Source organism: Trachypithecus francoisi, unplaced genomic scaffold (genome assembly GCF_009764315.1).
Source record: "Trachypithecus francoisi isolate TF-2019V2 unplaced genomic scaffold, Tfra_2.0 Contig01474, whole genome shotgun sequence".
Classification (NCBI taxonomy): Eukaryota; Metazoa; Chordata; class Mammalia; order Primates; family Cercopithecidae; genus Trachypithecus; species Trachypithecus francoisi.
This window is the reverse complement of record NW_022681435.1, coordinates 19,081,769-19,098,324: the sequence shown is the minus strand read 5'-3', so window position 1 is coordinate 19,098,324 and position 16,556 is coordinate 19,081,769. Positions and strand designations below refer to the sequence as shown.

Sequence of the window (16,556 nt, the reverse complement as noted above, 5' to 3'; positions counted from 1 at the left end):
TGTGGATGCCACTGAATCGATGGATACATGAACAAATTATTTCTTTATAGACGTGTATTTGGTTGAATGAATTCCTTGTGATTTTGAATGCACATTAGTAAAGAGTCAAAGAATGCCTGTTGATTGAAAAGCAGTACACCTGAGGCAGTGTAGCATTGTGAAAAGAATTATGGACCAGGAAGTGAGGATGCTCACGTCTAATTTTCAATTTATACCATCTGAGTCTGAGCTTCTTCATCTGAATATGACAATAAAATGGGCCACTTTATAGAGTTGTTGGAAGTATTACAAAATAACATATAAAGCAAGTTGCACAGTACATTTTACTCATAATTTTTATTTATATAGCCTAGCTAAACGGCTTCTCTGTATATGCCATGAATGGTCAGAGACTAGCTTGGCCTTTTTATAAAAAATTATAATTCGCCTCAAAAATGAAGCAGTGTATTTATGTTTAATAATTTAATTAAACAAACCAGAGACTGTCTTTCAGTATCATTTTTGTTTTTCTTTGGTATTAATAAAAACCGCATTTTTTTGTGCATTTTTGAAAGTAAAAGGAAGCCATGGAACTGAAAGACGAATGTATCAGGAATACTTCAAATACATTTTGCTAATCAAAGTAAAACAATGTGTAAGTATGCAAAACTAATAACTGATTTCCAGTAAGTTATGAGAAGACATATAGCGAATTTGGGTAAATACACTCAGCTCTAGAAAAGGGTGCATTTAAGTAAAGAAGGGATAATAGCATTTGAAAAAAATATTAAACACAATTTGTTCTTATTGTACATCTTCCTTCTACTCACAAGGGAAAATAGTAAGATTGATTGCAATCAAGATTGTCTTGTGAGACTGAAAAAGAGAAAAGAAATTCTGGTACTTACTGATGTACATTCATCTTTTGATATGTAGAAATTATTTTATTTTTGTTTTATAGATTTACTTGCGCTTCTTGGACTATGAGATGCAGAATTCAAATGAATGCAAGAGGAATTTTGTGGCTGTGTATGATGGAAGCAGTTCCGTGGAGGATTTGAAAGCTAAGTTCTGTAGCACTGTGGCTAATGATGTGATGCTACGCACGGGTCTTGGGGTGATCCGCATGTGGGCAGATGAGGGCAGCCGAAACAGTCGATTTCAGATGCTCTTCACATCCTTTCAAGAACGTAAGATTCTCTGCACTTGACTGTTTTTCCTTCATATATGCCATATGATGCCAGTTTCATAAGCTGTTAACGGTGTTTTCTTCACACAGTTTGAGCACAGCAGGCTATTCTCTAATACGTCGTTTAAACCACTAAGGTCCCCCTGTTTTCATTTTGATCCATGACAGGAAAGAGTTACATATTACATTTTGCTTTCTTATTTCAACATAGGCATCATAGCCTTTCCTAAGACAGTTCACACTATTCAACTGGGAAATGATGAATTTCGTTTGTCTTTGGTTTAGCTCTTAGGAAGCCTGTGGAACTGATGCAGCAGCTTCTGATGAAGTTTGGGTTTAAATTTTTAAAAACCTGCATAAAAATATTTGGTAGGTTCTTTTTAGTAAGCTTCTCTTGCAGGCCCATTTATTTCAAATAGATTTGTGACCTCAGAGTTCCAATTAAAGTAGGTGAGGAGAGAGAATTGCTTGGGTAGATAATAAACGGGAAGAGTTTCAGAAAATATTTAAAACAGCACAATGGGTGATATCCAGAGTCAAGGGCAAATGAAATAAACTTTAGAAAGTTATGTTCTAATAAATAATGAGTTATACTAATAGATATATTCTGAATATTTGTCAGAAACCCTGAATATTTCATGTGTTACAAATTTATGGAAGTGAAAAAGAATTCCGAGAAATTTAGCTTTAAGAAATAAGTACCTGGTGACATGAACAGACACTTTGAAAAGAAGAACAGACACTTTGAAAAGAATATTCATGTGGCCAACAAGCATATAAAAATGTTCAGTATCACTAATTACTAGAGAAACCCAAGTCAAAACAACAGTGAGATACCATCTCACACCAGTTAGAATAGCTGTTATTTTATTTATTTATTTATTTATTTATTTTTGTTTTTTGAGATGGAGTTTTGCTCTTGTTGCCCAGGCTGGAGTGCAGTGGTGCGATCTTGGCTCGCAGCAACCTTCGCCTCCCGAAGCTATTCTCCTGCCTCAGCCTCCAGAGTAGCTGGGATTACAGGCATGCACCACCACACACAGCTGATTTTGTATTATTGGTAGAGACGGGGTTTCTTCATGTTGGTCAAGCTGGTCTCAAACTCCTGACCTCAGGTGATCCGCCCGTCTCGACCTCCCAAAGTGCTGGGATTAGAGGCATGAGCCACTGTTCCTGGCCTCAGAATAGCTGTTATAAAAGTCAAACAGTAACAGATGCTGGTGACGTTGTGGAAAAAAAGGGAACACTCATGCACCGCTGGTGGGAATGTAAACTAGTTCAGCCACTGTGGAAGGCAGTTTGGCAGTTTCTCAGAGAACTTAAAACAGATCCACCATTTGACCCAACAATCCCAATACTGAGTATAAATCGTTCTGTCATAAAGACACATGCATGTGTGTGTTCATCACGGAACTGTCCCCAGACTATTCCCATAACAAAGGCATGGAATCAAATGAGATGCCTATCCATGTTAGACTGCATAAAGAAAATGTGGGCCGGGCGCGGTGGCTCAAGCCTGTAATCCCAGCACTTTGGGAGGCCGAGACGGGCGGATCACGAGGTCAGGAGATCGAGACCATCCAGGCTAATATGGTGAAACCCCGTCTCTACTAAAAAATACAAAAAACTAGCCGGTGAGGTGGCGGGTGCCTGTAGTCCCAGCTACTCGGGAGGCTGAGGCAGGAGAATGGCGTAAACCCGGGAGGCGGAGCTTGCAGTGAGCTGAGATCCGGCCACTGCACTCCAGCCTGGGCGACAGAGCCAGACTCTGTCTCAAAAAAAAAAAAGAAAATGTGGTAAGCTTCTCCTGCAGTCCCATTGATTTTTAATAGGTTTGTGACTTCAGAGTTCCAATTAAAGTAGGTAAAGAGAGAGAATTGATTGGGTAGATAGTAAATGGGAAAAGTTTCAGAAAATATTTAAAACAGCACGACGGGTGATATCCAGAGTCAAGGGCAAATCACAGAAACTTTGTATTGTGGAATGCTATGCAGCCATAAAAAAGAATGATACCATGTACTTTGCAACAACATGGATGGAGCTGGAGGCCATTGTCCTTAGAAGTCTAATATAGTAACAGAAAATCAAACACCACATGTTCTCACCTATAAGTGAGAGCGAAACATTAAGTCCATATGAACAGAAAGAAGGGAACAACAGACTCCAGAACCTACTTGAGGGTGGAGGTTCGGAAAAGGGTGAGGATCATAGTACCCCATTGGGTACTATGCTTATTGCATGGGTGATGGAATAATTTGTACACCAAACTCCCGTGACACGTATTTTACCTGTATGATAAACCTGTACATGTGCACCTGAATCTGAAACAAAAGTTGAAAAAATAAATGTAAATGAAAAGAAATAAGCACCTTGTATTTCACAACTATGTATTTTTGTATTATTAGAAAAGACAATACAATATTTTTGAAATTTCAGTGATTTCTCTTATTGTCAGCAGCGGAGCAGCCAATACTGTTTTAAATTCGTAAATGTTAAGTGTGTTAGACAGTTATTTTGTATAATGAATAAATAGTTTGGGCTTTAAATTCCCTTTTAATTACCCCGTTGGGGAATTTTACGACACCAGAAATACTGAATGTCACTCAGTCTTTCAAGTCTTGACACCATCATATAGTGTGTCAAACGTCTCTCCCAGCTTTATGTCGGATTAAAACAGTATGCTGTGATGTGTTTGGTTCAGTAGTTGATTAACATGTTAGAGGTAGTACATTTTTATCTCAGCAAAATATTTGAGGAAAATATTTTCATTTTATTGACAAGCATATGTAACTCAGGCTACAAGACAACACCTTTGGTGACTCACTGCTGATTGATCTACCAAATTCAATGAATTATTCCTTCAGTGAGGGAATTCCAGGGTTCTATATTTATTCAGTATTCTTATCAGTCTTCAGGAATAACATACTGAGAACTCGTATTTAATTTAAATGATAAAAATATGAAAGGGCAAGTTAATATATTAAATGATATAGTCAAGATTTTAATAAATAACAAAAATCTGTAATTTTTATCAAAAGTATGCCATAAAATATAATAGAGATATATGATGAAAGCATTATATTTCAGAAATCAATAACATAGAGAAACCCTGATGCCCAGGACGGTCCTGTGGTCTTATTTCATTCAAACTTAATGTGAGTCAATACTTTGATTATGGCTGATAAAAATAATCCTATAAACGATATTAGCCTATATTAACATTAGTGGAGAAACAATGAAAAAAAAAAGATTTTAGTCTTTTGGGAAGCTGCACCAATCAAAATGCAAAAGGCACAGTCTGTTCTTTCCTGGCTATTATTAGTGAGGAGAGTAATCACCTAGAAGAGGTTGACAAGGATGTAATGCCAAATAGGAAGAAACGTTTACTTTAGGATTTGTTGCTGTTCAAAATGTGATAACTACCTCAGACCTATATCTCATGGGTCTCGAAAGTAAGATTTATGTTTGAAAGTGATAGAGAAACTTGAGTACAATTTAGGGGGAAAAATGTTTATCGTGTGAGTCGTGATATTCAAAATTTGAAAGGATGCCTATGAAGGACATGAAATATGGTTAGATGGGTGATTGGATCTGAAAATGGATTATTATCTGGCGTGAAGGGTATAGGGGAGTCATCTATGGAGGAACAGCTTGAAAGACTGGCTAACATCAAAGATCCCTTTCAACTCTGAAAATAGATTAAGTTCTATGAGTCTTTAAAAATCTGCATAGATCAGAAATGGTGAACTGTATATATGGTGCATATATTATTATACATATGTCTATTTGAGATTATAAAAAATAGAGTTTCAATGCATGTGATTAAATTAGGTCTGGAAGTCATTGAAGTGGGCTGACTTTTCAATGACTTTTCAAAAGATACAGGGTGTTCTTCCTACAAAGGCACCCATCCCAATATGTTCTTTCACAGTGGACAAATAATCACTGTCTTCAAATGATGAGTTTTACAACAGCATTCTCTGTGATCATCTCATAAATGTACAGTAAGTTTCCACTGAAACAGGTTTATCCTTTATGTCATGTTACCATCTGTGTTGGTCTGCATGGTTCTGTGGCACCCCTTCAAAAATTCATATGTTCAAAATCCAGTTGCCAAGGTGAGGGTATAAGGAAGTGAGGCATTTGAGAGGTGATTAGCTCATAAGTACAGCTCTCGTCATAGGCGTTAGTCCTCTAATAATAAAGAGGGCCCAGAGAGGCCTTGCCCTTTCCACCGTGTGAGAATATAGCTAGAAAGTTTCATCCATGAACCAGGGAATGGACCCTAAACACACCAAATCTGCCAGCACCTTGATCTTGGATTTCCAAGATCATCCAGAACCTTCTAACATCCAGAACCATGAGAAACAAAATCCTGTTTGTTATAAGCCACCTAATTTATTGTAGTTTGCTGTAGTAACCCAAACAGACTAAGACATTGCCTGTGTATATTTGTCATAATGTTCTACTTTTTACTGCATCCACTAAAATTGTGCAGAATTCTATCATTATTTATACCTAAGGTCAAAGTTATCCTGTGATGAAGTACATGGGTATAGACTGTCTTTATTCATTGAAGTGAAAGTATTCCACATAAGAGATGAAAACTTCAAAACAATAGAAAGTGGACTTCAATCAGTGCTACTACTTGGCAATGGGTGGGCAGGAATCTTTCTAAGGGTACTTAAGAGGAAGCAAAGAGACTTTGTTTAGGGAGTTCAAGTTCCTCGATGGTATTGCCTTATTCAATATTAGTGGCTGAGAGAGAATTTTGACTTAACCTTTCTGTTGTGGCTGATGACTTTGGTTCTTGTAGATGGTGATAGTTATATAAACTATTCATATATTTTTATATATGGCTAATATATACAATTACATTAATGTATATTAGTGTATATATAATCTAATATATAATCATACATTTAGTATGTAACTATATATGCCTAATATATAATTATACATATACATCCAATATATGCCTTATATATGTATATATAGTTATACATATTATCTAACATTTACTCCATTCACACCCATGCAGTAGAAGTTGGAGGTAGAAAATCAGTGATCTGCCTTTGTCTTATACAGGTAATAAGAAAGTACCTGGATATTTTTCCTGGTGCCTGTACATTTATAAACTAGTATCCCCAGTTCAGTGGTGAAGTGCTTAGAGCGTTCTGGTGCCTGAATGTTACGTCCCTTCAAAACTAAGAGGCTGGAATTTTTAATGTTGTTTACAAGCCATCTAGTCTATGGGATTTTGTTCTAGCAGCCCAAGTGGACATATACAGAAAATTTACACTGATATGTGGGGATGTTGCTGTAACAAATACCTCAAAATATGTGGCAATGGCTTTGGAACTGAGTAATGAGTAGAGGCTGGAGGAGTTTTGAGGTCCTTGCTAGAAAATATTTACGTTGCCATGAACAGATTATTAAGGCTGATTCTGGTCTGGGCTCAGTAGGATAGGAGGAGAATCTTGTTAGAGAATTCCTAAGTTATTCTGAACAGAATGTTTATAGAAATATAAATAGTAAGGGTCGTTTTGATGAGCTTTCAAATGGAAATGAGGAATATGTTTCTAGACAGTGGAGGAAAGGTCATCCTTGTTACAAATTGGCAAAGAATTTGGCAGAATTGTGTTTGTGCTCTCATGTTTTGTGGAAGGTATTGCTTGTGAGGGATGAAATTGGGTATTTTGCTGAGAAAATGTCTAGGCAGAGTGTTAAAAGAACGGTTGGCTCCTGACTGCCTGTCATAAAATCCAAGCAGAAAGAGAAGATTTAGAGATGGAATTACTAATCAAAATGGAAGCAGAAATTAAAGATTTGGAAATTCTCGGTCTATTCATATTGTAAAGAATGAGAAAACATGCTTACAAGAAAACACCAAAGGTGTGGCCAAGCAGGCGTCTTATAAGATGAATGTGGATTGGCCAACTCGGTGGAAATCAGGACCTATTGCTGAAGTCAGTGGAAGGATGACACTGAAGGCATGTCAGAGATCACTGCGCTTACCTTTCAGCTCAGCTCCAGAGGGCCGGTGTCTAGGGGGACAGAATGAGTTGAAGGAGAAAAACCACTGTCCACCCCTACCTCGTATCTCGAATTATCTCAAACTTTTATCCCGGCACTTTCTGGCAGCAGTCTTCCTCACTGCACCAAGTGGAGCGTGCACATTTTGATCAGCAAAGTTGTGGGGGCATGGCTGCCTTCACCTACGTTTCCAACGATATTTGGAATCTGGGCAAAGAATCTTTGCAATGGGACGCACTGCAGAGAGCCCCCACTAACAGTGGCAAACCGAATCACGGGATGGGGCCACCCCCGGTCAAGACCTTTAGAGACAAGGACATGTGACTTCAACCTATGAAGGCTGTGGCTGTTCCTAGAAAAGCAGTTGGGTAGACCTCTACCCCAGTGTGTTTAAAGGATAGAACACCAAGATAAAATTCTTTTCTTTTTTTTGTTTTTAAGATGGGGTTTCGCTCTTGTTGCCCAGGCTGGAGTGCAATGGTGCGATCTCAGCTCACTGCAACCTCCCCTTACCGGGTTCAAGTGATTCTCCTGCCTCAGCCTCCCAAGGAGCTGAGATTTCAGGCATGCACCACTACACCAGGCTAATTATTTTGTATTTAGTAGAGACTGGGTTTCACCATGTTGGTCAGGCTGGTTGCGAACTCCAGACTTCAGGTGATCCACATGCCTCCGCCTCCCAAAATGCTGGGATTACAGGCGTGAGCCACTGTGCCTGGCCAAGAAAATGATTCTTGAGCCTCAAGGTTTTGGGCTTGCTGGGGACCTGCTACTTCTTTCTTATGTCTCCCTTTTGGACTGGGCATGACTGTCCCATGCATGTCTCATCATTTATTTTGGAAGGTTCATAACACATTTTAATTCCATAGATTTACAGTTTAAGAGTGATTTGCCTCACTCATATCTGCTTTAGATGAGATTTTGGACTTAAGAGTTTTAAATTGACACTGAAACAAGACTTTTAGGGCTATTGGGATAAAATGAATATATTTTGCATGTGAGAAAGTCAAGGATTTGGGGGAAGAAGTTAGGGTTAGGGTTAGTCTGAAGGTGATGTCACCTCCAAATATATGTGGTGAGATCTGCATCTACCCAAGGTGATGATATTAGGAGGTTTGACCTTTGTGAAGTGATTACATACATTATGGAGCAGAGCCCTCGTAAGTGAGATTAGTGCCTCTGTAAAAGAGGCTTGAGAGAAAACCTTCGCCTCCTCACCTCTTCTGCCATGTGAGAGTCCAAGATCGTTTGTCCATGAGAAAGCAAACCCTCACCAGACTCCACAGCTGATGGTGCCTTAATCATGAACTTCCCAGTCTCCAAAACAGTGAGAAGTAAGTTTCTGTTGGTCACAAGCTGCTCCCTTTATGGCATCTTTAGAGCATGCTATGGTTTGGTTTCTTTGTCTCCACCAAAACTCCTGTTGAAATTTGATCCCCAGTGGTGATATTGAGAGGGGTAGCCTTGTGGGATGTATTTAGGTGATGGGGACAAATACCTAACATTGATGTTGTTCTGGTAACCAGTGAGTTCTCACTCTCAAAAGACTGGATCTATCTTCTCAGGAATGGATTCGTTTCTACGAGTATGGGTTATGATAGAGCCAGGACGTCCCTCAGGGTTTTCAGCTCTTGTTTGCACATGGCCACGTCCCCCTGGAAACTCTCCACTGTGCTGCAATACAGCATGAAATCCCTCGCCCAAAGCCGAGGCCATGTCCTTGAACTTCTCAGCCTGTAGAACTCTGAGTTAACTACGTCTTTTTTTTTTTTTAAATAAACTACCCCAGTATACTTTTATAGCAACAGAAATTGAAACAAGACAGAGCATATTTGATAATATCCTAATATCTGTGAGAATTTCTTGTGTGAGGACCATAGAATATTTTTAGGGGTTAGAAGAGAATTTAGAGATCATCTATTTCAATTTTTCACATTTTCTGAATTCAAATAGAAAAAAAGGGTTCATTGAAGTTAATTGACTTTCCCCCCACACACTTAACCCCATGCTTCATGATTTGTTAACAGAACTGAGGCAAGAATTAAAGACCTGACTCCTAATCCCATGATTTCTCTTGTGAATATCTTTGCTACTTTGGAGACACTTCTGAGACGGAACTTGAATGTTCTAAAGAGGATGATGATGATAATGATTATTAAAACACATAACAGTTATTCTCATATGTCAGCATTGTTTTAAGTGATTACAGACTGAATTTTGCTTCTTCTGTCCTATCCGCTGCATTTTATGCCTACATACTCTGCTTTCACACCGTAAGCATATAGCCACGCTCACATGGCTCTCAAGTATTAGACAAAAGTCTACTATAACGAGGGGTTTCTATTCTGAAACATGCTCATTTGGGTACCATATGAATATATTTTTAGCCATCATAGTTTTACATTTGTATCTGAATAAATTATAGGAAAAGGAGATAATCAGTGTATCAAGGAGGTATGAAGTTCTTACTAAAAAATTCATCAGACTTTTAATCATGCAAGTGCACATTAGAAGCATTTTATAAAGCCTGTGTTAAATGCCAATATTTCTAACAAAATTAACGCCAGTAATGGGGAGAGCATCAGGGCACTTGCAACTAGGCTTGAGAAGCACCGCCTCTGCAGCTTGCTCCCACAGGCATAGTACTGCTGCATCAACTGACTTTGCTAACTCTTCACCTCTGCCTCTTTCAGTTTTGTCAAAGATTGCTGCCCTGATTTATGGCATCACAAAGCTGTTGGCTGCCCAGCTAAACTTTTCTTTTCTTCTTTTTTTTTGCTTCAGAAAAATCATATACAGACTTTATCCTATAAAGCAATTTTGAAACCCAGGGACAAGACAAAAAAATCAATATTATCACCAAAAGAGAACTCTCTTCTTGACTAGATGGTAGCCTTAATAATAAGCTAAATGGCATTTTTCACTTGAATCACACAAAATGTGTAGTCTACAATTTACCAGGTGAAGAAGAGCACATGCATGAGTAATCCAGAAAAGAAGACAAAACATTTAAGTATTATCTTTAGCATATATTCTTTAAGAAAGAGTATTTGTTTAACATTTAAATGTATTTTGAGGTTAACAGTAAAAACAATCAGTAATTAAGTTAGTCTCATAGATGAAGAAGCCACAAATATCAAGAAACATATTTGCAGATTAAGAATTCATCCAATTTGAGATATGCCACACCTTGGATAATTCTTACATTGATTATTGAAGGTGTGCTGTATTTTACTTTGTGATTTCTTATATTGTTACATTATATATATTCTTATATTTCTTATATTTATATTTATATATTATATATAATATATATTATAATTTTATATATAATTGTTATATATTATATATTTATATTAATATAGTATATACTTATGTAAATATGATATGTATTTATATATACATATATACACTATATAATATGTAATATATATTATATATCACATAAAAATATATATAATATATAACTTTTCTTATATTATATTATTTAAGATTCCTTATATTATTACAGCTTTACACCTTGGCATCTTTTTTGAAAATTCATTGACCCTAAAGAATACTGATTTTAAAGTAATTATTATATTTAGAATAATTTTAATTTTGAATACACTTTAGATAGTTCATAACCAATTGAAGACTGTATATTTGAATAACTGTCCAATATGGAAAAATAGAGACCTTAGTGGAATATATCCATTTAAATAAATCACATGCTAAGTTTTCTGAGCCAATCTTATTCTGTGTTTAGAATATGAATTTGCAGTAACTGGAACGGATGAATGAGTTATAACTAGTTTTGACTTCTGAAGTTCTGCATTTAGCTGTTCTTCTGCTCTTCTTTACAACTTTTGCACCATAAAATATGCATCACTTAACATTTGATTGATGAATAGCATATTTCTGTTAAAAACAGACATATAAAGTAGAAGAGATGGAAAAACAAATTGTCTACATTATGGCATGGAAATTGTTTACAATAATTTGCTGAAATGAGATAATGCATTTAGTTTTATGTTAACTTGTGACAAAAGACTATCAAGTCTAAGCTATAGATTTATTCATAAAAAAGAAATATACATACAGGAACATTTAAGTTCCAAGAACTGAGTTGAAGTATTCTGTGGAAGGCAGATTCTGAGATGAATCAAGACATTCTCACCTTGTATTAGTTTGTTCTTATGCTGCTATGAAGAAATACCCAAGACTGGGTAATTTATAAAGAAAAGAGGTTAAATTGACTCATAGCTCCACATGGCTGGGGAGGCCTCAGAGAACTTACAATCATGGCGAAGGCACCTCTTCACAGGGCAGCAGGAGAGAGAATGCATGCCAGTAGAGTAAATTTGAGACGCCTATAAAACCATCAGATCTCCTGAGAACTCACTCACTATCACGAGAACAGTATAGGGAAAACTGACCCCACGATTCATTTACCTCTGCCTGTTCCTGCCTTTGACACCTAGGGATTATTACAATTCAGGGTGAAATTTGGGTAGGGACAGGGAGTCATACAATATTACAACTCTTGTGTAGAATGCTTATAATCCCCTCCTCTTGAGACGGTCAGAATGTGTGAATAGCCTGGGATATTATTTGGTTGTTGACTTACATTCTTTCTCTGTGAAAAGTTATTTTGCAGATGTATATAAAGGCTATTAAAGCTTGATTGAGTTTGATTTAATCAAAAGAAAGGAAATTATCTTAGGTGGACCTGACCTAATCAGGTGAGCTGTCCAGAATTGAAGAACTTGAGAGAAAAATGCCCAAGCTTCCTTGGACAGGTGGTTAGTAGAAATCTGGATTTGGAGAACTACAGATGATGATGACTCAGATGCAAGTGAGGATGAATATGTTATTAAGAACTAGGAGAGGGGGGAATCCCTGTTTTGTAGTAGCAGAAAGCCTAGCACAATTATGTTCTGCAGGTATGCGGCAAGCAGAATTTGTAAGTTACAAATATAGGCTAAATATAGGCTATGTAGCTAAGTAGATTACTGAGCTAAATGTTAAAGGTATAGGCTAGTTTTCTCAGCAGAAATACTGTCAGCTTGGACAGAGACAGAGAGTACCCAGTGAAACAGTTGGAATGCCAAAATTCTAATAGCATGATCAATATGATAAAACATATATATATGTGTGTATATGTGTGTACGTATGATATATGTGTGTGTATATATACATATATGTGTATGTGTGTATATATACACATATATGTGTAGAGTGTGTGTGTGTGTGTGTGTGTGTGTGTATGCCACTTTCCATGAGAAGGAAAGGCTGTCTCAGAGAACAGAACCAAAGGCAACAGAGCAGTCAAGAAAAATTTGACTTTACCGTGATGGGCTTCAGAATTATTATGGATTCAATACTCCTATTTATTCTCCATTCTTCCTTATTTGAGCTAGAATCATATGCCTCTCCCACCACTGTGTTGGGAATGTTGGAGCCAGACGGGTTGTTTTTAGTTTCATGAACCCATACACGGAGAGAAACTGTACCCCCAGGATCTGCACCAGGTTTAGATGATTTAAACAAGGAGACTCTGGACTTTGAACCAATGAGATTTAGATGAGATTTGAACTTTATGTCATGGGGTCATGGGAGTATATTATTGGGATCCTTGTAATCGCAGTCCCTAATCAGTTCAGTTTGAGATAAAAAAAAAGGAAACTATCCTAGTGGGTCTCACCTAACTAAGTAAATATCTAATGGTTAGGGATGAAAGAAGTCAGAGATTTTTAACTGTAGTGAACACTCCACCTGGCCGTAAAGAAGCAGCCTGCCATATTACACAGAGAACTACGTGGCCGGGAATTTTGAGCAATCTTTACAATCTGAGAATGTCCTCAGATTGTCAGTCAGCAAGAAAGTGAGGACCTCAGTTCTACTATTCCAGCATACTGAAACATCTCAACAACCTGAACAAACTTGGAAGAGGCCTCCATATTTTTCATGAGAACCCAATCCAGACAGACTTCTTGATTTTAGCCTTCAGAGACACTAAGGAAAGAACCCAATTGAGCCCTGCCTGGACTTCTGACATACGGAACTATGAGATCATAAAAAGGTATTGTTTTAAGCTGGTGGGCAAATTTGTGATAATTTGTGACTCAGCAATAGAAAATAATATATAGTATTCCTATTGCAATGATGTGGGTTTTTTTAATGTAATGGATGATCCAAATATCAATTTTAACATGTTACTTAAAAACATTTGTAATAGATTGCTGTTTATTAATATAGTGCTAGTCCTCGTTTCGGTAGTTCAGGAGATGTGGCAAGATATACTGTAATTGTAGGAAATAATCACTCCAGCATCAGATTGACACTAAAAGTGGAGATTCCACCAGCCTAATCATTAATAACTTTTCATTTTGATACATATTTATATTCCTCCTTTCATTCTTTTATTCCTTCACTAAACTTTCCAGGCATGGATGGTTCAAAGATGAATATGATGGTTGCTTCTCTGAAGGCACCACACTTCCACACTAACTCAGATTCAACTCAAGGGTATGACTCACTTCAGATGTTCATTTATATCTGGTATTCTGTGCCACACTCCCACCACATCCTCCCTCATTTATTTTAGTAAATTACCCACGGAAGGTTGTACTCTAAGAAGCCTAATTCTCTTTGTGTGTAGTTTTTCTCTGCAGCGTTTGTTTATGTTAGCTGGATATTTGCTCTACGGACACAGTGATTGATTTTATTTCACTGTTGAGTTTTATTATCTTTTCCTGTCTAGAAAAAGATATAGCCTGCCATCTGCCTCTTGTTCACACAATTTGCATTCTGCCTTGGATAATGCAAATTCTTAATTTTGTAATAACTAAGTAAAATTGTCATATAATCTCAGTAACTAAATTTAATGGATCCTAAGGGAAAAATATATAGATTATAACCCAGTAACACTCTGAGATTATACACCAAAGTATCTTCATATTAACCAACTTACTTTAATCCTTTTTAACTTCTTTCAGATTTAAATGGGATGACTTTAAATAACTTTGTTAGTTATGGAAAAATGAATTAACACATTTTCCAATTTAGAATTATTTTAAAGAAAGCGAAGAGGCAGTCAAAAATGTAAATCCTCTCACTTAATATTTCACAACAGTGTTTCATTTTTCCTCTAGAATAAGCAAGGCCAAACACCATTTACAAGTTTGGCGTAAATACTAAGATCAAAAGACATTTTATTCACTATATATTTCCCCACGAAAAGAAAATGTTATGTACTGGAGAAAGCAGTGTTACCAATCACACCTTGGGCCAAAGTGTAAATTGAAGTCTTACTATTAATCTTAATGCCACCACCTTGTGAATTGATGTGTCTTAAAAAGATTAAGACCACTTTACTAATACAGAAAATATTTATGTATGTATGTTGTCTAGTAGCATAAATACCAGATCGTACAGATTTAAATATAAACAATACACAACATTATGCTGAGAAAATTGCTGAATGTGTGTCATGTATTAGCAGGTCTTCCTAAAATATACATAAAGCACACTATGGATAAGAAAAAAATCACCATATTCAAATATACATAAATTTCAAATATTTATTAATATAGAAACATCATAATCAAAATAAATATCGAAAAGTTGACCTGGAGAGTAATTGGTAAGATAAACAACAGGCAAGAGGTACATATTTGTGTCTTATAAAAAATAATGATTATATTCAAAAATAAGAAAAATATAAGCATTCTAATAGAAAATGGGGCCAAAATGTGTATAATTAATTCATAAGAGAAGCATAAATGTCCTGTAAGCATAAGAAGCAAATATGTAAACATATTAGTAAACAAATATATAAATTTAAAATTTAATGAGACATCATTTTCATCTATCAAAATGTTAAAAACATGAAATCATGTTGGAGATGGAATCTTGAAATAAAAGCATATGCACTGCTTATAGGAAACAAAATGTTTCCTGAAGGACAATTTGGCACTATATGTCAGAATTCCAAAATAGGGAACAAAGATAGAATATCACCTTTGAATCAGAAATATTAACCTCTAGGAATACATACTGCTGATGAGTGCATATTTATAAGCATGGAAAAATGCTTAAGTAGATTGGTTAAATGGTTCTGGGAATGTACTCATTATTAAAATGATGTGGTAGATTGATACTGACGTTGTACTATGTTAAGAAGCAAGATGTTAGAAGCATGTAGCAAACACGTGTACATTACATTTATACTCTTGTAACTACATTGGATAAATATTTAATGCATGTCATTTATTATATATGTAATACATATATGTAAAAGACAGTGGGATTAAGATATTAATGGTTGTATTTGGGTGGTGATATTTTTTGCCTGTATTTTCTAATTTTTCTAAAATATATATGTATTGTTTTGATAAACACTTTTTTACAAAGCTATTACTTAGTTTTCAGACTAAATAATAACTCTGCTCTGTAATAGAATTTCTCCACCATTTATCTTCTGAGAGACATTCAGCTGATGACTGACTTACTGCATGACAGATCCTGATGGTAAGCCTGCATTTTTGCAGGATCTTAGAACACCAGATATAGTATTGGCCTTTTTCTCCCCTCGATATGAGTGCATATACCCTTGAATTCACTTTAGTAACTTAAAGACAGATGATAATTAGAAAAATGCAGCCTTAGATTCATCCCAGGACTAATTATGATACGAGTTGTCAGGGTGTCCTGCCTGGAAACCGCCACTCTCCGTCAGCGGTCTCATCTTTACTTTTCTCATCACTGCCCTCTCCTGTCCCTGGTTGCTGTGCTGTACAGCGACAGCCACTTTGGCAGAAGGCTGGTTAGTCCAAGTCAAATGCCTGAGAAATCTGCTACGTGGTCTAGATGGGCATATTAGTTTCTCATTGCTGCTGTAACCAATTAGCATACGTTTAGAAGCATCAGATAACACAACTTTATTATCTTACACTTCTGGAGTGTAAGGTTTTGCTGGGCTGAGACCAGGGTGTCAGCAAGGCTGCTGCCCCATAAGAAGCTCCATTGTAAAGTACATTTCCTTCCTTTTCCCATTTCTAGAGCAGGATTTCTTGGCTCCTAGCACTTCTCCTTTGTCAGAGCCACTGGTGTAGCATCTTCGTGTGCCTTTATGATTTGCTGTTACATCATCTCTGTTCCTTCAGCCTCTACCTGTCTTTAGTTGTTACTGCATTGGGCTCAACTGGATAATCCAGAATAATTCCTCATTTTGAAATCCTTAATCATACCTGCGAAATCCCTTTTTCCATATAAAGTCACAGGATGTGGGACTAAGATGTGGACAACTTGGAGAGCCATTATTTATTTGACCACAATAGAATTTGTATTTCTGTGGTTTTCTTGCTTG

At 36.6% G+C, this 16,556-nt stretch overlaps 1 protein-coding gene across 2 annotated transcripts in view; it reads left to right on the top strand.

The window, feature by feature from the left end:
- Nucleotides 1-16,556, top strand: part of NETO1 (neuropilin and tolloid like 1) — a 124,609-nt gene that overhangs the window by 86,751 nt on the left and 21,302 nt on the right. For both annotated transcript variants that reach the window (XM_033175602.1, XM_033175593.1), the window contains exon 7: nucleotides 941-1,169. In XM_033175602.1, the coding sequence (XP_033031493.1) occupies nucleotides 941-1,169 (229 nt within the window). The remainder of the gene's footprint in view (nucleotides 1-940; nucleotides 1,170-16,556) is intronic.